The sequence below is a fragment of the Diplotaxodon limnothrissa genome, linkage group LG9 (assembly GCF_057381915.1).
Source record: "Diplotaxodon limnothrissa isolate DT_005_m linkage group LG9, D_limnothrissa_male_GT1.1, whole genome shotgun sequence".
NCBI classification, from domain to species: Eukaryota; Metazoa; Chordata; class Actinopteri; order Cichliformes; family Cichlidae; genus Diplotaxodon; species Diplotaxodon limnothrissa.
This window is the reverse complement of record NC_140604.1, coordinates 17075438-17099317: the sequence shown is the minus strand read 5'-3', so window position 1 is coordinate 17099317 and position 23880 is coordinate 17075438. Positions and strand designations below refer to the sequence as shown.

At 41.4% G+C, this 23880-nt stretch overlaps 2 protein-coding genes across 2 annotated transcripts in view; one reads left to right on the top strand and one right to left on the bottom strand.

Moving 5' to 3' along the window:
* Positions 1-1696: 1696 nt before the first annotated feature.
* Positions 1697-23880, bottom strand: part of LOC146625385 (cadherin-18) — a 76442-nt gene continuing 54258 nt past the window's right edge. The window contains exons 10-11 of the mRNA XM_085362032.1: positions 9957-10208; positions 1697-2202 (exon numbers count right to left, since the gene is read on the bottom strand). Coding sequence (XP_085218158.1) covers positions 1697-2202; positions 9957-10208 — 758 coding nt within the window. The remainder of the gene's footprint in view (positions 2203-9956; positions 10209-23880) is intronic.
* On the top strand, positions 21404-23350 carry LOC146625386 (uncharacterized). Its single transcript, XM_085362033.1, has one exon. The coding sequence runs from the start codon at positions 21407-21409 to the stop codon at positions 23267-23269; it is 1863 nt and encodes a 620-aa protein (XP_085218159.1). The 5' UTR covers positions 21404-21406; the 3' UTR covers positions 23270-23350.

The window sequence follows — 23880 nt, the reverse complement described above, 5'->3', positions numbered from 1 at the left end:
AATATTTGTGGAGAGGGGGGAACCTTCGAAAAGGCCAGAGTAACACTGGAAATTGTAGAAACATCTCACAGATGAACGCAAGTGAGTTTGACTTTCATGGAAAAGGCTGTGAATATCTGTGGATTATTATTTTATTTTTTAATAATCTTTGTAATTATGGTATGTGTAGAATTTTAAGGTGAGAAATGAATTTCATCCATTTTGGAATTAGACTGTAACATGACAAAATATGGAACAAGTAAAGCACTGTGAATACATGCAGACGCACTGTACATTTATTCTTTGCAAATATATATACCTCAGCCCTCTGCACCCCTTTATGGCCGCATGTGCTCTGTTTCCCTATAACTGCTGTGGATGGCCAGCAATTTTCTACAAGCAACTATGAAATCATTTTTGAGACCTTATATTTAAATTTACTTGAATAACACCAACACAGAAAAAATAGATATGCCAATGAAATATTCTGTAGTGTTTTACATTTGTACCCGAGATACTTTAAATGTTCTGGTCAGTGTTTCACCTCAGATGTGAAGCGTCGACATATGTTTGCTCTGGATGAGGCTGTTAAACTTTGTAAAATGAGTCCGATACAGGTCGACGAGTCAGTTCACTTTTAACCAATATGAATGATGATTTGCTGAGAATATCCTTAACTTTTCTATTGGTTTCAATGCTGTGTCAGTGTTAGTGAACCTTCTAACATTGTCAGACTCAGGGAATTAGCAAATAAACTCTTACAAAGTGGGAATTTAATCAATCTGCTTATTACAGGAAAGTGTGATTTTTAGGATACTTGAGCCTAACATTAGCTAGCATAAAGGTTCATCATCAGTTGATATTTAGCCACCTTGTTGTCAGCTGTCCAGAGCAAGAAGGGTCATAAGCATGTTTAAGCATGCTGATGCCTGTTTTCTGACTTCAGTTCAGGAAATGAGGCTACAGGTAAGGAGGAAGAGGATAAGGGAATACATAGTGCAGTCAGACGAACAATAGGATGAGAAAGAGATGAAAGTCTAAAATTATAAATCTTAAATAGAGAGGTGTTTAGTGTTCACCAGATTTCCCATTTCTTTCTTTCTTTGGGAATTCTCACGACTCTCGAACATTATTGGGGTATAGATGGTTAACTGGATAAGTAAGTACTTTCCTTTTTCTTAGTTAACAAGTGAGAAGTCAGCCTAACAACCACATAAAATAAACAAAACACATTGTAAGCTCATTTTGCTGGAGGTTTCATTGTTGCGCATATGGCTGCCTCAGCACCATCCTCTGTGTGTTGAATCATGAATAGCTTTGGTAATGCCTCCCACCATGATAATTCCATGCTGTGCTGTTATATCCATGCTTGGAGGAAGAAGACAAATGTTCAAATTTTCACATATCCACTTATATGGATTTCAGGACTTTATTGAGCATTAAAAAATATACAACAAGGAAAATATCATTTTCCTTTCCCCATATTTATGTTTTTCCTTTTCAAAATCTGATTTAATGCTTCCAGATAAACGACCCATGATTCAAAGGGACAAAATGAAAAACAAAATAAATAAAAATAGAGCAGTCCTTTTTAGTTCAACAGTATAAGTTGGAAACCACTGAAACAGTTAGCATATCTGTTTGTTGATATCCTTCACTGAAAATCTGAAAAACGGATTTCAAACAGATTTGGTTTGAACAAGACTGAAATCACAGACTAGGTCGTCACATCTGACTCTGGATCTCCGTAGAGTTCTGCTAGTTTCTGGAACTGGGGTCCCCAGTTATCCAGATAGTTAAAATCCTGCTCCGAATGTGTGCCGGGTGAGTCTAAAGGACTGATGGATCCTGTAGGTGAGCCCTGACCCTCGTAAGCGTAGGTCTGAAGTGAATCGTACGGCGGCACGCTAGTGTCCATGTCGGCCTCCACTAGTTTCTGCTTGATGAATTGATGCACATCCACCTCATCCAGCTCCACAGACGGGCTGCGATGGATGCGGGGCGGGCCGCAATGTTTCCTCCCCTCTGGGCGAATGTCCCGTCGGAACTTGAGCTCCTCTGCGGCAGCCGGGTTACGAAGAGCGATGATGTCGAAAGCCTCCGTGTCCTCCTCGCCACCGCCCTCATCATCATAGGTGACCACATTCTCTCTAATGTCTTCTTCAGAGATAATAAGGGGCTCTTTCTTGCTCCGCCTTAGAGTAATAAACAGGACTACAATTGCTGCAACACAGAAAAAAGATGGTTTGCAGTGTTAGTGCTAATAACGGTGAGGACAGTTAAAAGATGCTAATGTGCTATGTGCTAATATCGGGCCTGTTAAATGTGTTTGTTTCTTAAAAAAAAAAAATCACTGCACCAAAGCTGGGTTTTTTGGCATATATACAGTATATAATTTCCACCAGGATGCTTAAAATAACACGGGGCTAAAAAGCTGGATACCAGTAAGAAGCATTAGAAATCATTAGCAATGAACCCCTGATTATTATTTGAATGCTAACGATTGACACGGTGGCGATGTGCACATCAGAGTCATTGCTGGAGCCAATTCAACCTCATATTCAATCAAAATGTCCAACATTTCAAATACTTTTCTCATGCAATGACTTCTAAGTTTTATGTGAATAGAAAGAATGTGCCTGCTCATCTACATTAAAGGAAATACGGCCTGATGTTGCCAAATGTCTGTACTGACAAGTAGCTTACAGTGTAAAATATATTTTCCAACTCTTAATGAAGTCATGAAGTCAAGTAATACTTGATAAGGTGCTAGAGTTTGAAACTTGTTACTGCAGCTAATGAGAGTTATGCTTCTTTGGGTTAATGATGACCTCTTAGCAATATGTTAACGTGAACATTTATTTAATAAAATGGCTTCAGTGAGAGAAGAAAATTTTTACAGCAGTGCAATATCTAAAAGGAGTTCATTAAGTTACATTAGCACAGACAAGTGAGATATATCAGTATTACTGCAGAGCCGACTGGGCTTCACACTGAAGCTGCATTGCAAGCTACCGGGAGAAAAAACTGTGCATTTTGGCATTGCACATCTAACTGTTATATTCTATATTCACCTAAAAGCAACACACTATTGTGTTAGATCGGCCTGTAATGATGAGGCACCTAACGCATACAAGGTGAGAGATAGGAAGGTGATGTGTTGGATAAAGAGTAACAGGATTCAGCTTTCATAACCTCAGGGATGCACCGATGCATTTACCTGATCTATTCAAGCAAAACATTTTTTGTATACATATTGCAGTAGATTCGGCATGCTGTAACTGACTATAAAGCAGTTCTGTTGTCAGTGTACCTCAAAACATCCTCTCTTCAAACTTGAGTTAGTCAACCACTGGAGACTTTATTCCAGTAGTTCAATTTTGTAGGTAAGAAAAAAAGTAAAACCAAAGTGCAGAGTTTCAACTGAATTAAAAAATCAATACATTACACAAAACACCCTTTTATTTTTGCAACTTTGTAACACTGCTTGGCTTCTTATTAGATTAGATCTATGGATCTGAATTAAACTAGCCTCCTTAAGTTAAGCATGAGGACTCAAATAGTGAAATGTATAAAGAGACATTTTTTCATGTCTTTAATATTTGATTTTTTTTTTAATGGCAAGATAACAACTTTGGTGCAGTGAGACACACACACACACACACACAAAACTGTCTCACTATACCCTCATACACCTGATGAATAAAGTGATTACACTCAAATTCATTAAAAGTTTCACCACTGAGTGTGTTTCCATGCTTGTGTTTTAAAATTTATTTTTAAAAAAGGGTGATTAATCTGTACAACCCCCCCCTAAACTTTATTCCACCTGGTGCTTTGCCCAAGTGGGGTTATAGAGGGTGAAAAATGCAATTTGTCTGGGACAGTGCTTATCACTCAGCTTGTTTAAAGCAACCAATTACACAAAGCCACCATGTGACTGTGTGAGGCAACTTGGGAAAATCACTGAGCAGAAAAAGGAAACAATTTATTTTTTGATTATTTATTTAACTTTGTCATGCACGTGTTGTAGCTGATACGGTTAAAACTGTTTTGCACCACGTCTCTCTTGCGCTATCTGCAGTTTAATGCCTCGCTGTGATTTGGAGGTAAACAACCTTAGCATACAGTAAAAATGTTACTGAGACTCTGAGAAAACGCACCTTTATTACTTGCTGGCATTTCATACACCAGACAGCAGTTTCCACAGTTCATGATCTACTTGTATTTAAAGTATATTCCTGTCCACTGTGCAAACTATATTGGAATACACTTTCTCCATTAAAGCTTCATAATGGGCTATTCAGGTCATTCCATGTGGCTAGCCTATACCAGCTATAGGGTATATGTGTTGCTCAGTATAACACTCATGGCACTGGAAGCACTATTTGAGTCTACAGATTTGTGTCAGTTACAGTAGAGACTGTTGCACAAGTCACATTTATTATGTGATTATAGGAGATGTGACTGTGTTGTATTATAAAATTAGGTTTCTACAGTAGTGTGCGAAAGTCTTTAGCTGTTGCTCATTTCCTAATATTTTGCTAGAAAAATGGGAACTAGGTAGAGCAATATGGAAATACAACATATAAGGCAAAAAAAGGATTTGTACAATTCTAACAAGCTTGAAAGTCAATATTTGGTATGAACACCTTTATTCTTCAACATAGAATAGAATAGAATAGCGTTTATTTTCATTGTACAAGGTACAACGAAATTGGAGTGCCACTCCCTTGGTGCAAAATGCAATAATAAATATAAGTATAAAATATAAAAAGTACAATAAAACAACCAAAGTACTCAAACAATAATAAGTACGATATATACAGAATAGCAAAATTCATATAATGATAATATGAGTAGCAGCATAATATAGTGACAGTGGCAAGTATGGTATAGTTAAGCAGGTTCAATTGTTTTGTGCTTATTTACTACGGTGATAGCTCTGGGAAAGAAGCTATCCCTGAATCTGTTTGTCCTGGTTTTATGTGACCTGTACCGTCGGCCTGACGGTAATAGTTCAAGCAGTTGATTACTGGGGTGAGAGTAGTCCTTAATGATATTGCCAGCTCTGCTGAGGTACCGAGAGTTTGCAATGGCCTCCAGGCTGGGCAGAGAGCAGCCAGTGATCTTCTGGGCTGTGTTGATGACCCTCTGCAGTACTTTCCTGTCTGCAACTGAGCACCCTGCATACCATGTTGTATGCAGGACATGAACCGTCTTAGACAATCTTACTTGAAATTTCTTTAACTAGTCCTCAGGAATAGTTCTCCAGGCTTCCTGAAGGACATCCCAAAGCTCTTTTTACTCTGTTCTCTGTCAAGATGATCCCAGAATGGTTCACTAATTTTGAGGTCCAGACTCTGGGGAGGTAAATCCATGACTTCTGCACAGCAGCCTTTCTGTTATCCTCCAGTTAGTTAACCAGTTTCCTTAACGTTTTAATGACATGCTGGACAACATGCCAAGACATTCTGAACCTTTGGCTAATTGGTCTTTGGAAATCACATTGTTGTGAGATACTATGTTACGCCTGTTAAACTGTGTTATCGGTGGACTTTTTCATAGATTTAACTAAAGCACAAATAGTTTGCTTTTGTTTGTTTTCCTTTTTTGTGTGATCCCTCCTAAAATGATCAGGTACAAGGACTGGACTGAAAATGAGTGAAATAGTAGCAGTCAGTGTCCATAGAGAAACTTTCAGAAAGCCTATTGCTCAAGACCAATGGACCATGTGTCTGGCTCCTTGGAAGCAAGACTAAAGAAATGAGTAGTAGCTTAGAACTTTTGCCCTGTGTGATATAATAAGTAAGTGGAAACTCATAAGCATCAAACCAAAGGTCAAAGAGAGCAAAACTTGGTTAACTGGAACATTGCTACAGAACTTCTATTATTTTTATGGATCAATATGCAAGCCATGGAGTTCATTATTTATATTTCAAATATGCAAGACAGGCTTTAAAATCATTATTAGAAAAAAAACATGGTTTGTAAATAAGAGATGGAGTCCTGAGGGAAAAGAATGAGTCAATCAGATTAACACTGACACTTTGACTAGTAGCCATTTTATTTGTACTAAAACGAAAGGCAAGTTTCAAGGCTTATTACATAAAATAAGATGCTAAAATGAACTTAAATCTTACCCTTGAAATGATATTTATGGTAATCTGTGTCAGTACAAACTCATAAGGGTTTAGATATCAAGGAGGCTGTAGAGATTATTCTAAAATTCCTCATTTAACCCAGCTAGTAAAGTAATAGTGTACTATTTCCTCCATAGTGAGTTAATATTAGTATTGGAAACTACATCCAAACAATGATGGGCTTATGAATATTTTAAGCTATTTAAGGCATGCGTAAAGGTCATTATCAGCTGAATCATTAGTTTGCATCCCTTTCTGGTTTGCTGCAGGCCTAATTAAATGGCTTATTAGAGGGCACAGAGATAAAGCACGGACATTAATCGGACAAACAGAAAACAATCAGCCACAGACAAGTCACACTGACAAGCAAAGATGAGCAAGAACTGAAACTGCGTGCGCTGTGTGTTTAGGCGATACACTGATTTGGTAGCACTTCTCTTTACTAAACAGCTAGCTATAGTTTACATGTTTTTAAAAAAAGATTTTTGTATTTTCTGGTCCAAGGTTTATAGCATATTCATTATTGCACATTAATTAGCCTAAGCAAACTCTCAAAGGCTGCAAAGAGTTTCAAAATAATCAGTGCATGCACATTGTGTTGCTTTCTTTGACTTAGGATACTCCATGTGTGCATAAGCTCTTCCTAATTTGCACTGAGGTCTGATCACAATGACAGCAATATAATGGAAGATGATTAAAGGCCTGTAAGTTTAACGTCATTATGCGGTAAATGTCGAGATACATGTTGGTTGCATGCTAGTACCAAAGCCTAAACACACTGAGATGCTTAGCCTGACAGTACTGAGGGACAGGAGTGTATGACATGCAAAAGAAGTCTCCCAGGGGAATTAAAAAAATGAGCATATCATGTTTAGAGAACGCGCACCATCATTTCAATCCGACATTAAGCTACTTCTTCATTATATTTGGTAAAAGAATGGTGCAGAGGTGCCAAATTTTGAGGAATGGTGAAAAGATGTTGAATTATGAAAAACGACACAGGCAAGAAAAATGGAATGTATTTATTTATTTTTTGACTGGGACACACTGACAAAATCTCAAATTTCTTCGGGTGACCCTCTGTCGAGAGGCGCTACGTGAGAGACAAAGAACCTGAGACTAGAAAGTGTGAAAGTATAGCTGTATATCTCAGATTCCTGTAAAGTTATTTATTTCATATTCTGTATAGTTTTTCATATTTATATCCTGTCCATATCCTGTCCATAGCTTGTACTCACTACAGCCTGTACATACTTATAGTTATAGAATATTCACAACCAGTGTTGGTCAAGTTACTTGAAAAAAGTAATCAGTAACTAATTACTGATTACTCCCCCCAAAAAGTAATCCCGTTACTTTACTGATTACTTATTTTCAAAAGTAATTAATTACTTAGTTACTTAGTTACTTAGTTACTTTTTAAAAACACGATTTACAACCTGAAGAGGTGATAAAGTGATAGATCTTTCAGCCCAATTCTACTTTTTCTACATAATCCATCATACAAAATGTAATCAAATGGAAAAGTCTCTTTTTTTAACTTGTTTTATTAGTTTTAATCTTTTAACTTTATGCATCAAGCAAAACATTTAATTATATGCAACATTCTCTGACTTGAATAAATTAGTTTAACATTTAAACCTATTTTCTACACATTCCAGCACATAAAATAAAATATTTTTTGTGTTTTCACTCACTCTTTCAAACAGATGCAAGTAAAACACAGCAGAAAATAAATAAAGTCAAAGACTCAGCGGTCCTTTTGCTCTATTTTCACCTGTAAAGCAGGAGCAGGGTAGGCGGAGGGTTACCCTGGTGTAGGTGTGCTGCGGTCAGTTGAAGAATCCGCGCGAGTGTCTCTGTGAGTTTCCCATCACGTCGTAGCTACTCGGTGCTTGCTCGGAAGTTTAGGGGTTTTTTTCGCTGTAAAAAGAAGTTTTCTTCCCACGCACGATGGACGCTAATGTTTTTGTCACTTTTTATGGAATCAAACTCAAAGTAAGGTCAGTACTTCCACGCTTTAAACGCTGCACGCTCATACTCTCTCCCGCACTCGATATATTATCCATTGTTGATCTGCACACAGCTGCTGTCACCAACGTCGCACTTGCTTACGTCACTGTCATGAGACATTCTCGCAAAAAAAATCACGGTTTTAGTAACGCAGTAACGCAGCGTTCCTACGGGAAAGTAACGGTAATCTAATTACCGATTTTGCAATAGTAATCCCTTACTTTACTCGTTACTTGAAAAAAGTAATCAGATTACAGTAACGCGTTACAAGTAACGCGTTACTGCCCATCTCTGTTCACAACATACTTCATACCGTGTACATTATAACATAATAGACCCATTTCTGTAATATACTCACATATCTATATTATTGCTAATATATATTGTAATATATCTATATCACTAAGCACTTCTGGATGGATGCAAACTGCATTTCGTTGCCCTGTACCTGTGCATGTGCAATGACAATAAAGTTGAATTCTATTCTATTCTAAAATACAACACAGGTGAAACACAAAAAGAAAGCAGGTGTGATATTTTGTGTCTCTTCCTTGTTCTCTTTGCTTCTCTGTTCAAAACAGGCTCTTTCTTGTGCTGATGATTAGTGATTCAGCATGTGTCTCTCACTCAAGGGTTTGCACCAAACAGTGGTGATGGCCTTTTGTTCGTCTCAGCCAGAGGCTGGCATAGAGGACGAAGAAAGCTGGTATGAATATGCATAACCTTCATGCACTAATGTCCACAGACAATCAGTAAAGAGAGGAGGGGAGAGGAGCATTGATGAACCTTTGTTATTACATAGTTTTTCCTAATCATGTTCTGATGTACTTTGGTTTGCAGCAATCCTCACACCTTTAGTAAATTTAACAATTTTCATTCAATCTTCTGTTTGAATTTTCAATATATGTCAAAGATTTATTTATTTTTTGGTCTGACCTCTGATGCTTGCTGTCCAATGTTCTAAATTCATGCGGCCAGATCATATTTCCAAGTTTACATATAATCACTTACTGTCACTGCAAAGAGGGGTTGCCATAGTAACAAGGCATGCATTTTCATTGAAGACATGTTTTCTCGGTGCTGTGACAAGCTGGCAACACCAAATAAGCCCTGTGTATTTTCAATGTATTTCTGATGGTCTTTTATATTCGTGGCGCGTAACACATCCTTCACACATGAAATCAGCAGAGTGGTATCTATGTTGGCTGTCACCATATCCTTCCAAGCTTGTCCTATGCTCTTCTAGTCACAACATGCAATGTCAAACACTTTCCCTGCAGGGAGTGATGGAAGGATTTAAAAAAAAGAGATTTGATTGTAAGTAAGACAGAAGACTCAAACTAAATTCCCAATTTTAAAGAAATTGATTGGATTCACATTTCTTTCTGAATCGAGTTGCCTCAGACTAAAAAGGTTCCCGTCTTCAAGTGGCGCAGCGTCATTCATAATAGCCTGTCAGTTGTACACACCGCCTCTCTCTTCTCGTATTGACCCTACAATCATCATTCCTCTCACCTTTTACTGTCTTTGTCCTTCCCATCTCCTTTTTAGTCACCTTCCTTCTAAACTCTTCTTTGTGTGCTCTCCTTCTCTTCTGTCCTTCACATGCTCTTCCTTTTCTTCTAACTCTTTCTACCCTCATTCCAGATTCTACCTGTGTCCTCACATGCCTTTTCATCCTCTGCCCTTGTCATAGCTTTTCAAAACCTCCCACTCTTCCTTGCACTTCTATGGTCCATCTCCTCCATCCATGGCCTCCATATATTTGCCCCCGGGCAGCGCACCCCTGCCGAAATCCCCACAGTGGCTGTCCCAACTTACCCAGCAGGATAACGATGCACAGCAGGATGGCAATCAAGGCCCCCGTGCTGAGACCTGCTGATGATAGGAATGCTTCGCCTTGGCACATCCGGATCCTGCCATGGCGCTGGCATGGGCACACCCGCAGGGTCAAGGTGCTGGTTCCGCTCAACGAAGGCTCCCCACCGTCCCACACTACAATGGGCAGCTCGTAGAGCTCCTGTGTCAGGTGGTTGAAACGGCGTCGTCTTGCAATAATGCTGGCTGTACTGTCTGTAAAAGAAAAGCAAAAGTAAAGAGTTAATAAAAATGGTGTCCTTGGTTAAAAAGACTTATTCTCTGGTTCCTCATTTTAGTCAGATGTCTTTTTAGTCAGATGTCTCTTCCTGTGAAGTATATAATTTCCTGTTTATGTATAAGTGTCATTAGCTAAATACATCAAAAAAAGCATTCACTGGGTATTGTGAATGCTATTTTTTCTTCTTCTTTTGAAGTATTCGAAGCTGGTCGATTTCTTACAAACTCTACAGCTTTCCTGTGTGCCAAAGCTAATTCATTTCAAAGGTATTCATTTACTATTTTAATGTGCTGCAAAAGAGCAGATCACCTTGGCCCTTGCAGAAACATTTCTGTCAATGAAACATGTTACTTAGATAAACAAAAGTAAAAAGGCTGGGGAAAAAAGGAAATGAGGTAGACTTCTAGTAGGTTCTATAGCAAGGCTGAGCAATAAAACTGAAGCAAATGACAAGACACACAAAATCACTGAAAAATCATCTTTGGAAATTACATTAATATTTTACTAACCTTTACCCTGAATGTACCATTTTATAATCGTGTGCACTCACCACATCTATTGGACAGACTGGGGAGTATAGTAGCAAATATTTATTTTAATAATGAAATTACAGATATATAAAATCTAAGGGCTGGATTTACAAAGCAAAGTAAATTAGCAGGACACAAAAATTCAAACAACATCTTCCAAGAGTACAATCATCTTTAAACAAAGTTTACTTTCAATGAGTCAACACCATCAAAGTAGTGGGCCAAAATATAAGAAGAACCACTGAGAAAGCAAGTCATCTAATAAGAAAAATACATATACAATATAATGTAAGCTCAGGTTTACTTGGTGTATTTCTCCACTGGAAGAGTTTAGCAATTCAGATCAATGAAAGGTAATTGAAGGAAATTCAATATGAATTTGATAGAGAGCAAATTCTTCTCAAAGAAATTGTATTTGAGCTGTGTGTGATCTTGAGGGTTTAAAAAGTAATTCTCTGGATAATACTGGAAGCTCTGATAAAGATTCATATGCGAGGCTTGGTTTTCAAACATTCAGGATGACTAAGTGAAGAGCAACAGGACGGGATTCACCCATGCCAATAAAACACTTGTTTTGATGCCTCTGGCATTCCAAAAACAATAAAATTGCCGTAAACTGCCTACAACAAAGGATAGTAAATCAGGTTTGCATGACCAATTGGAAAACTCTCCTTCCAAGATTTTGAGCTCCAAAAAGGAAACTCCCAAAACGGCCAGCTGCATAAATACTTGTGTCTACGCCTTTAATCTGCAAAATTGACACAGTGCCTTATTAGTAAATTCCATTAATAGATTTTTAATGGGAACAGAGGGTTTTGAGGTGGCATCAGTTGCAGATTATTATGCAGATATATAATTATATGCTGCAGCTTCACCAAGCTTTAGAGATCTTTTATTTTTAATTCCTTTGGGATATTAATGACAACTTAGCTGCTGCTGGTATAGGTGTGTGCATTACGACAAATACATATTTAAAATATGAGCTACACATAAAACTGGATAGTTGTATTGTATATTCGATTTGGAAAAGGAATTTCCCCTCTTCCAGTGTAAGAGATGCATTGCAGGTTTAAGTAACAACTTAAGTGCGATACATACTAGTGCAAATCTTAATATTTGGCGGTAGATTTATGAATTTGAAGACAAACGTGCATCGGTGTGCAAAATCTGGAAACGTTAACAGATGTAACATGAACACTAGGACAGCAGCATAAGCAGGACTTTTAAGGTATTGCACATAACTGGACGTAAGACATGTAGGTGTATAGTAACATAAAGATAATGATGATGATGTATCAAAGTACTATCCTTGAACAGAACCAGCTTTGCCATCCCTGTTCATTTTAGCTATAAGCATGGGTGAATCAGCTACCTGGATGAATAACTTGGGCCTCACATGACTGGCTACCCAGAAACTAGCAGATGACACATTGCATGCTGATACATATTCGTGAAGTATTTCAGGTTTCAAAAATGCTGAATCGTGCACAAGGGCAACCTTTTCTCTGCACTCAGTGAAAACACCTCCGCCATGCTGTACTATCGCTCTGCTGCTCAGAGACCTCGCCTCCCACTCCAATCTCTGCTCCATCTATGAATAATTATAATGATCGACAGTTGGAATGACAACACGTACTTCAAGCTTTATTAAGTCAGACTCGCAGTATCACTGTATCAGCAAGCAGATGGGTGGGGGTTTTGAGAGAGTGCAGTGTGAGAGATGCAAATAACAAGAGAGAAAGATGGGGAGGTGGAAGATGAGAGCAGAAGAGGGCGATGCATGGGGATGAATGGAGGAGGAATGTATGTATGTGTGAGCCAAAGGAAGGAGTATTGAGGATGGAGAAGGAGGCTAAAGCACACAGAGACAAACAAGCTCTGTGTAAGTGATGTTCTCCAACAGAGCTTGTGCACTTTGAAGCACAGTTCCACAGCAGCATAGGTCCTTGTACAGACCACAGCGAGGAAGTTCGCATCAATTATGTCATGCTAATTTCACATTAAACCTCCTGTCATCACAGGTGGGTGGAGGAGAGCTCTGTGCTTATTGATTAATACTGCAGCGAGAAGGGCCATCTGCAAGCACACTGAATCCACGTGAGAGGAAACACAGTACTCTTTCGTAAAGTCTCAGTTTAACCATGTGGCGTCTCCAATACCATGTGGCATTTCTTGCAGTACATGACAGGTAATCAAACAGCAAATGAGAGAAGATCTGGTTTTTAGGAAAGTATTAGGAAAGTTATATTTTGGCAATCACTAGAAAAAATGCTCCTTTTTTTCTGGTGTCTGCTACAGCATGGTGAAAGCCTCCTTACACTGGGTTTTAAAATGGCCTATTTTTTTTTTTTACTTTACCAGAAGCATTAGCATGATGTTGGTTATCACTTACATAACTTTTGTGCCACTTATTCATTCCAGTCTCTCCTTTTTTGAGATAAGGCATTTATTATACAGTGCATCAGAAATTTTACAGCAGAAAAAAGTAAGTTTCATAAAATGTGGTTATGATAAAATTTAAATAGCCAGTTATTTAAACTTTATTATTGCCTTATTTTGCTCTTAACCATGAAATGACAAATAACAGCATTAATATTAATCATTAGTTATGACACTGCTGCCATGACATTCTGATGGTATCAATACACACACACAGTATTTTATGATGCACTTGTAATTGTTTAGAAATTGCCAGTGTCAGTTTGTACCAAGGTCACCATTTGTGCTGTTGTTCTGTGAGAGATGTTGTGTTTGACATCTAAGGGTTAATAATGATTAATAACAAAATAAAAGAGAGTGAAACTGCTCTCTATTCAAACAGATGAAAACTGCAGTTTAATTCACTACAATGTTGCAGTTTATTAATCATGGTTATTATAAAGACCTATCAAATAAGTTTGGTAGACATGCAGAGATGATCAGGATAGTTAATGGCAATGTCTTTACTCAATAATGAGTCAATTATGAACTCAATTGTGTGCTCAGGGTTGTATTTTCCTATTGGTAATGTTCATAGTGTGAATAGGGAATCCTTGTTCTGATGCTCTATAGAACATATGAAGTGTGCCTGAAAAAATAAAACAGAGCTAAAATAAACCAACAATAGACACATGCGACGCAACCACATCTCTGCAGACTTCACACTTGCCTACACATGCACTTACTTGGATTCCTTGTGAACTTTGGTGGGTGTGTGTAGGTGCCGCTGATGGGATTCAGCACGAACTTTCTTCTTAGCTGCCACTTGAAATTTAACATTGTTCTATAGTTCCACTATTTTGGGAAAAATATATTCTGGGTCACAGAGCAAACGTGGGTACTTAAAGTTAATGATTACAGTCATTGCAGATGTTTGTACAGGCTTATACATACAAACAATAAGAAAATATGTTTATTTAGGTGTTACAGACTCAGCAATACTTTTATTAATTAATTTAAGGGTAAGTATGATGTGTCAGTATATTGAATTTGTGGCTACAATCTCACAGTTAATTCATAAGACAATAATATGAGACTCAGATAACAGTTTAATTTACAATATCAAAGAGTATTAAAAACACTTTCTGATAAGGTTCAGTAAAGAAGTGTGTCAAAGTGTAAGGCGAGGAATCAAATCGGACAATTTTGGCACAAGGCACCAATCCCTGTGTCACCTTATAAATCACTCAATGCTGCTGAAACTTCTTTTACTTTGGATGCTGAGACTGTATCATTTATCACAGATGAATGACACTGGCTAGTTTCCAAAGAAAGGCAGAAAAAATAACTTTTTTAATGTGGTATGGTAGCACATCATAAGCACAATGTCTTATGACCTATTTAAACAAAATAGGTGCTTTTTCTTTTTTCCAAATAAGCTTTTATCAGAGAAAATAAGGTCACTTGAAATTGAGTGAATAATGCAGAAACACAGTTTTCTGCCAATTCAATTAAGGTTATAATTCACTGTGAAACTATAATGCTACCAAATATTTAATATTGTGGGAGGGCTTATATGCTCTGGCGTACTATATGAAAATACTAAAACTGTGAGGATTTTCATGTAGTGTAGCTCAAGCTAACCAGGTTAATGTCTGCTGGCAAGCAGTTTAACAACCAAACTACTGTCTGTGAAGGTTCTCAGTCATCCAGGTCATCGTAGTCAAAGGAGCTTGCAAAGAAAAGCGTCTGGACTTCTTTAAGTTGCTTGAAGACGTTTCACCTCTCATCCGAGAAGCTTCTTCAGTTCTAAGGTCAAATGGTGGAGAGTCCCAGATATAAACCTAGTGGGAGTGACCCCCCACAGAGGGACAAAAGGACCCCCTGATGATCCTCTAATCGCCTGAGCCAAGGTGTGAAACTGGGTGTGGGTCCCAATCAGCCAGAGTTTCGGGTGTGTTCATTGTGAAACCTGGCCCCACCTTATCATGCGAATTCCTGAGGTCAGATGGGCCAGGATGTGAGTGGGCGTTAAGGCGTCTGGGAAGGGATCTCAAAACTGGATTATAGATGGCAGAGAGTTGGTGTTGTAAACCCCCTCGCTGGTGTCTGGTCTTCTTTTCTGTGCCTCTTTGCTGACTTTAAGAACGCCCATTTAGGATAGCCGCACGTTTTGAGTGCTTCCTTTACATGTGTGTGTTCCTTCTTTTTTCCTTCAGGCTTAGAGGGAACATGTTCTGCCCGGTGGTGTAGGGTCCTAATTACTCCAAGTTTGTGTTCCAAAGGGTGATGGGAGTCAAAGAGGAGGTACTGGTCCGTGTGTGTGGGCTTCCGGTAAACTTCGATGTTGCTAAAGGTTACTGGGTTGAGAAACTGTACAATGAGACTAATCAGACTAAATATATAGGTTAGGTTAGATTTCAATCACACGCTCCTAGAGACATCTTTGTGACCTTCTGATAGCCACTGGTTGTAAGGGGAAAATGCTTGTTTGACAACTAAGTGCAAGGTTTCTGTCAGTTGTTGTGAAATTGATTTCAAAGTCCCATTCACACAGGCCTGGAGACTAAGTCAGGGGAAAGTGTTGTAAAGGAAAAATGTGCTTTGTATGACTGATTGGTGAGTGGAAATGACATTGATTGATAAGAGGTATACAATGGTGCACTAAAAGCCTCTTTTTGATTGGTAGCAGGTTACCAAAGTAACCCGTGGTTCGCAAGGATGACACTGGCAGACTACTCGCTGAGTGACAGTGAAGTCCAGTGAAAATGGACAAGGCTTGCTTTCAAAGTAAAAGTTGTAGGTAACTACAAACATTTATTTTGGAGGTGATTGTTCTGTATCCACTTTGTATTGCACTTTTTGAAGTTTCACTGTAGTTTGGAGAATAAAAGGCAAGTGTTTTCAGACAGGTTGGCATCTTCCAAACTATGGGCGACCATGGGAATTTTGCAGAGGAATTCCAAGTAATCGCAAGGAGGATTTGCTGCACTGCCCTCTTTGTCATCCAGTCATCCAGGGGGATCATCGACTTGTGTCTAGGCTTATGCGACTGTGCCCTAACATATCTTTCTTGAGAAAATATAAGACATTTCATGCACAATCAACACTTCTTTCCATTGTTTCACATGACTCCTCATTATATTGAACAAAGATTAATGGGACTCAACTTAATTTATGACAATATGTTCAGTGACAACAGATAGCAGTTTGTGTTTGAGTTTACGGTTATCATGTGTGATGAAGGGTTGTGTTTTGCATGTTTAGTTAATTATGGGTTCATCTTTTTACTTTTGCAGGATGCCGTTGTGCACCTCTTTGTTACTGCATCACATTTGTTCAATTATAAAACGTGACTGCTGTGGCCTTTCATGATAACATAAGCTTATGCATATGAGTTTTTGCCCCCGTGATTTTGTGTTAAGTTTAAAAAATGGACCCAGTTGCAGACAAAAAAGCTAGACTGACTGGCAGGAGGTATGACTAAAAGGAACTCTAATCTCAACATTGTGAAACAACAAAAGAGCCTGCAGCAGGGGGAAAGAAATCCACAAGGAAAAAGCAAATTTTCAACAGGGGAAAAAGACTAACTCAGGAAACACACAAAGGGTGCACAAGTGCTTGACAAAGACCTACAGTAGGAAAGACACACAGAGAAACTACACACTGGGGAGAAGAGCGATAAGACACAGATAACCTTAAACAGACACTGGTGAGGTTGGGAAGAGAAGAACATGAGGAATTAAAAACCTGAGGGATCAGCCTTCGAAATAAAAGAATGGAAGTAGTTAGGAGAGTTAAGAAAATATAGATGAAAAAAACAAAACAAAAAACTCACAGACACAAGGGCAAAGCCAAGAAAATGTTACGACTGATCATTTAGAAAACCAATTGAACTTCAAATGAATAAAAGGAAAACTAATCAAATCTTTCAGTGTGAGTTTGTGACAGCGTTTAGTTGTTTGCTATAGGTTTTGACAAAGCAGCACATGACAGGTCTACACAAACAATGCTGTTTCAGCAGATACTAGGTGCTTGGGAATCTAGCAGCGTGACACCAATTGCAAGTGAAGTGTGAATGACATAAAAGCTAATTAAACGTCCCATATTGCTGTGGCGTGACAGCGTTACTTTCAGAACGGCTGATTAACTGAAATATTATAACGGCTTCTGTATAGTGGAAGAAGATGCTTTCAGAAATCGATTGATCTATTTACGTATGTGGCTTATTCAGAGATGATAGCCTTAGTTTAATTGCCTTTTTAGAAGAAAATGCCATCACAATGTGAAAGATAACAAGATCAAAGAGGCATTCAATTTTCAGTCATTGTAATGTAGGCACAGTCAAGTTGATTATATTTAAAGGGCTTTTAACAGAATAGGTTTGTCACAAAGTGCTTTCCCAGAGCAGCTGAGCAGAAGCATCCCCTTGCTTTTCAGCTTTAATGGTGCCTAATACGCTGTAGGAGTTTGACCTGCAGTTATTGTAGTGCATCCACCACTTCAGCTGCATCAACACGTCTGCATGACAGCTCAGTATTTCAGGTGTCCTGGCTTCAGCTCCACTGCAAGCAGAAGGCACTGATCTAATTTTAAGACTAAATCTGTGTTTTCCTTTTTAGCTAAAAATCCTCACTCAACCTCTTTGCTGATGTGATTTTGTGAAACAGAGCCAGTGCTGTTGCACATCTCTGCAGGAAGCGCACTAGCAGTAACATGATATTAGATGTGATATGGTGAAGTAAAGAAATAGCTTGATGGAAAAAAAAACCCAAAACACACACAGAACTTTAGCTGTCATCTTCTTTTCAAGTGAATACTAAATATCAGGAATGAAAGGGTGGATTCTAATTGGTTAATTAGTTAAAAATATATCAGTGAGTCCAGCTGAACCTGTTTTTCTCACACAAAAATCTGGGCACAAAGCCACCATAATTCACGTTTCATGGCGATCCATTGTGCAAATGGTAACTGAGACAGAAAGGAGGTCACGAGAGAGTTAGCCGTGTGAGTGACTGAGAGGGATTTTCATCAGTTGCACAACAACAGAGGGGGGTATTAGGCCTTGGCAGAGAGCTGCTACCAACTGTTGGTCTGCTACAACAGAAATGAAAGAAGCTGCTTTGAGTGTGAAGCGCTTACTTTAATTATCAGACAGTGGAGTCAACAGTATGGCTCACTGTGCCTCGCTCTCACTCTCACTCATATCGTGAGCAGGCAGATACCTTCTAACACAGAGCGCAAGCAAAAAGCTACGCATATGTTTTTTACACCATTTTCTGAGTGCAGCACATGTAGGCTCTAATATTTGAGCGAACTGAAACCACATGAATTCTGAGTCCAGCAGCTTAACATTTCAGAGAGCGATTTATGCAGATGAGAGACAGCTTTAGAATAAAAGGTGATATGAATCATTCTAAGTGGACAAGGAATTGTAGTATAAATGAGTAGGCAAGCGAATTAAAAGATCAGAAAGTGCCAAATGGTAAGCTCAATGCTATGTGGGAATAGAAGCACATGTGCTTCCGAGAGAACTTGGAGGTGTCAATCCTTCATCTGGACAACTGCACATCTTGAGTTAAGATAGTCATTAGTACTTCTATGCTAACATAATGGGGAAATACTAGGAGGTTTGAAAGTTACAAATTATGATTATTGTATAACGTGTAATGTGATTTTCTTCCTTTTAGTATAATGTATCTCTAAAAAACTCTTTCCATGCCATAACACATAATTGGGTGATCCTTTATGGGATTATATAAAAGATCTACTATGTCAAAAACCAAGAGCCTCTGAGTTGGTATGCACTCAAATCTCAACGAAATCTAAAATGAAAAGCACTATTACTCAAACAGCATGAAAAAAAACCCTAACTCTTGCCATCGATCCTTCAAGAATGAAGAGCTCCTTTTATTTAATGCTTTGGGAATATTTTACTGCAGACGGTTCTGTTATAATAAATCTAAGAACTTTTGAAAGAATCATTTTGCAAGAGTGAGAAATATTTTCAAATGATGGGTATGTGGACTGGACGTGTAGATTTTCAAAATCTTTAAAAACTTGAATGATGCAGTCCTCGCCAATCTTAATAGTCACAGGCATGCATTACCCATGAAGCACTAGCCTCTAACACCTGGCTCCAGGAAGATGCCCTGGTTTCCCTAATACAAGCAGATCTTTCAAAAGACTCAGATCCAAGAAGGGCTTTGAATCACTCTTATCTGTAACGTGAAACCAATTTACCCTGTTATACCCTATAAGGAGCTTTTATCCCTACACAGAAAGCTGCCAGGACCAAAGGTCTGTAAATCACTGGATTAAACTTTTACAGTGAAGCAGGCACCAAAGAAAATGTTGACTGCCCCTTTCACCTCACTATGCATTTACACTTTGATACTGTCTGCTGTGAAGAGCATCATTTTATTTCTAAAGTTCAAAACCATAAAATACCCCTGTCACAATAAAAAAAACAAAGAAAAGCAAAGAGCAAAGCAAAGAATTACTGTCTCACTGTGACAGCTTGATGTTGTCCCTTTTCTTAGCTTTGCATTAATAAATAATGTTAACAATAACAATATTAATAATAATGAGTTGTTTAAAGAGACACCCTCCCACTGTGTTTGGCATATTCCAGGTAATACACTCAAGACAAAAACACTTCCACAAAGAAATTTAATAATAGCTCCTTTGGCAAGTGTCCTTTCTCCTCTGTCTCCCAGGTGCATCTCAGGAACATCAATTGACCAGACTCAACTGATTTCCAGTGTTTAAAGCTCGGATTAGTGACTTGGCTGGTCATCCTTTCATACAAGCGACCCAATACATGGAAAATGTGCACTGTGACAGAGGTAAACAGTCGCACAAACCCTCACAGCTCCATGCTACGCTGTTAGCACGAAAGTGAACGAAGAAACAAAGTTTGCAAATGCACATGGACAGTTTAATCAAGCTAACAAAGGAAAAGTGGCTAACACTAAAGCTATCGAGAGCTCAGAATCAGCCACAAGCCAGCAGCGAACAGTAAAAGATGAAAGCTGCCACGAATAAAAATTCTAGAGTCAAGAGAAGAACTTAGCTTTGAAGCATTTAGAATAAAAAGTGAAGAGAAAGGGTCAATGTCCTGTTACCTGGTGAAGTTATAAACATATTGGAAAATGATGTGTGACAGAATCTGGTTTTTGTTGTATAAATCTGATGCACCTGCTTTTGATCGGTAAAGTAAAATATGTCAGTTAAAGGCAGGTGTACAGCAATTCATTTTCAGATCCTTATTTATGTTGCTTTTCAGTAGGATAACAATATATTGTCAGTTGTGAGAGTGAGAGAGGATCCTGTAAGTTATTTGGGGGAAATTGTTAATTTTAATAATGTCTTTGTTATGAAAAAGTTTCCACAGAGAAAAAGTTGAGTTTTGTTCATATATGCTGTCAGTTACTGTTTCTTAGAAATAAAACTGAAATCAGCGAAATTGGTATAGGCAAGTCACACTAAGAGTATATTTGAAATCAGCCAAGAACATTTTGTAATCAGTGCATGTTTAGTACAACTCCAAGAGCTAAGTTTAATCCTTTGTTCCAAACAGGAACTGGCCCAAACACAAGTGTCAGGGTCCTGGGACTGGGCGACCCAGGATCCCTGAGCAGTCATGTATTATATTATTATTATTCTTATTGCTGTGTATTTTGGTGTTGCTCCCCCTTCCCTGTGCTTGTGTATATGTGTGTGTGGGTGGCTGAGCACTTGTTTATAGGCGGCGTCAGGCCTGGAGGGTGTGGCCCTGCAAGGGGACTGGCCACACCCGAAGCCACACACCTGCTGCTGATCAGGCCTCGTCGGGGGAGCTACTTAAGAGAGTCTTGGAGCTCCCACCGACGCGGGATCATTCCTTGAGACTCCACGTTAGTCGTCCCATTGAATTGAGTTAATGTGTGTAAGTGTATGCCCGCGGTTATTTGTGTCCTGACGGCTGCGTCTATTGTTTCCCGCAGGAGGAGCGTGGAAGGCACGAAGAGCAGCGAGCACCGGGGGGTGCTGACACGGGAGCGGAGAGCACAGAGACACGAACTATTCACGCAGAGACACGACACGGGAGTCTGGGAGAACACGGGGATTTATTGTTGTTTTTGTTCCACTCTGTAAATAAACACACGGTTTATACATAGAGCACCGCGCCTGGGTCCTCCTTTCCCCACATCCCCACGGTCTGCCAGCCAGACCGTGACAGAATGATCCCGCCACGCATGGACCCAGCGGTCTCTGAGGAGAGGCTCAGGAGGGAGGTTATGGACAGGGTTTACAGACTCTGTGAGTTATGGTGGGAGAAGCCCGCGGAAGGTTTGCGTCGCGCCGTGGAGAGGCGGCTGCAGGAGACGCTTCTTAGATTTCCCTGGCTGGTTGACGACCTTAATCCTGTCGTCTTGGACTTCTTACTTTCCACCCTCCACCTCCACTCTCCTCCTCAGGCTGCTCACCGGCCCGGACAGCTGGTGGATTCACAGCCTGAGACGCCGGCCCCGACGTCTACACGGAAACGACGTTCGCGCCGCCAGCGTTCCTCACCGCAGCCACATCCACGGTCATCTCAAGAGCCGGCTGTGGTGAGTAGTACGGACAATTTTCCATTTCCCTCACCATCTGTGTTTGTGTCTGCAGTGGACGAGCTGACAGCGCAGGTAACATCACCTCGGTCAGAGGTCTTCACACCACTCGCTGCTTCACCATCTGCGGTTGTGGCGCTGTCGTCATCTCATCCGCATGCAGTCATCCCTCAGCCATCTTCTCCACCAGCGGCAGCCTCCATTCCACTGCCCACTCCAGCGGCCTTGTCCGGAGAGGGCGACCTCACCCGCGTCCAACGCTTGATGGACTGGGTAACTCACACCACCAACACAAGGGCAAGAGTGGTGGGGTTAAACGCCATCGAGGCACTCCTGGAGGGAAACCCCTACCTCGGCCAGCTCAGGGGAGTTTCCGCCTGCCTTTGCACCCTGCGTAAAGCCCGGGGGGTAGTGCAAGCTCGGGAGACCTCAGACTTCGTCCAGCTGCAGCAGGAGCTCAGCATGCCCGAGCAGGAGCTCAGCGAGCCGGAGGAGCCCGCACCGCCAGCTGAGGAGCTCAGCGAGCCGGAGGAGCTCAGCATGCCCGAGCAGGAGCTCAGCGAGCCGGAGGAGCCCGCACCGCCAGCTGAGGAGCTCAGCGAGCCGGAGGAGCTCAGCATGCCCGAGCAGGAGCTCAGTGAGCCGGAGGAGTCCGCATCGCCAGCTGTGGAGCTCAGCATGCCCGAGCAGGAGCTCGGCGAGCCGGAGGAGCCCGCACCGCCAGCTGAGGAGCTCAGCGAGCCGGAGGAGCCCGCACCGCCAGCTGAGGAGCTCAGCGAGCCGGAGGAGCTCAGCATGCCCGAGCAGGAGCTCAGCGAGCCGGAGGAGCCCGCACCGCCAGCTGAGGAGCTCAGCGAGCCGGAGGAGCTCGGCATGCCCGAGCAGGAGCTCAGTGAGCCGGAGGAGCCCGCATCGCCAGCTGTGGAGCTCAGCATGCCCGAGCAGGAGCTCGGCGAGCCGGAGGAGCCCGCTCTGCCAGCTGAGGAGCTCAGCGAGCCGGAGGAGGAGCTCTCGCTGCCGGCCGAGGAGGAGCTCTCGCTGCCGGCCGAGGAGGAGCTCTCGCTGCCGGCCGAGGAGGTCAGCGGACCGGAGGGACCTCCACGTCTAGCGCGGCCTCCTCGCCGTCCACGTCCGGTGCGTCCACGTCAGCGATCGGCGCGTCATGGACCTGTTGCCACGCCTCGCTGTTGCTCACCGGAGCAGCGACGTTGCCATCGGACCCGTGGCAGGCCACCAGAACCGTTCCGCCGCCACCGGACCCGTGGCAGGCCGCCGGAGGAGCAGCGCCGCCGCCACCGGACCCGTGGCAGGCCCCCTGAACTGTTTTGCTGCTGCTGCCGGACCCGGGGCCGTCCGCCGGAGCTGCTACGTCACCGCCGTTGGGCTCGAGGTAGGCCCCCTGAACTCTCTTGTTGTGTTGATGGGCCGCCTGTGACTGTTTGTGGCGTCTTTTCGTTTTCTTTTTGCACCGCTGCGGGATGCGCGGCCTGACTCTGAGACTGTGGACTGGGTCGGTTTGTGGTTTTGTTGTTTTTGCTTGTTTTGGTTCTGGCCCTCCGTCCTGGTTCCCCCCGCCGCCCGCCCTGGGTTGGTTGTGCTGTTTTTTGTTTTGGTTTTGGGGTCGTCGGGAGCCGACCCTTAGAGGGGGGGTACTGTCAGGGTCCTGGGACTGGGCGACCCAGGATCCCTGAGCAGTCATGTATTATATTATTATTATTCTTATTGCTGTGTATTTTGGTGTTGCTCCCCCTTCCCTGTGCTTGTGTATATGTGTGTGTGGGTGGCTGAGCACTTGTTTATAGGCGGCGTCAGGCCTGGAGGGTGTGGCCCTGCAAGGGGACTGGCCACACCCGAAGCCACACACCTGCTGCTGATCAGGCCTCGTCGGGGGAGCTACTTAAGAGAGTCTTGGAGCTCCCACCGACGCGGGATCATTCCTTGAGACTCCACGTTAGTCGTCCCATTGAATTGAGTTAATGTGTGTAAGTGTATGCCCGCAGTTATTTGTGTCCTGACGGCTGCGTCTATTGTTTCCCGCAGGAGGAGCGTGGAAGGCACGAAGAGCAGCGAGCACCGGGGGGTGCTGACACGGGAGCGGAGAG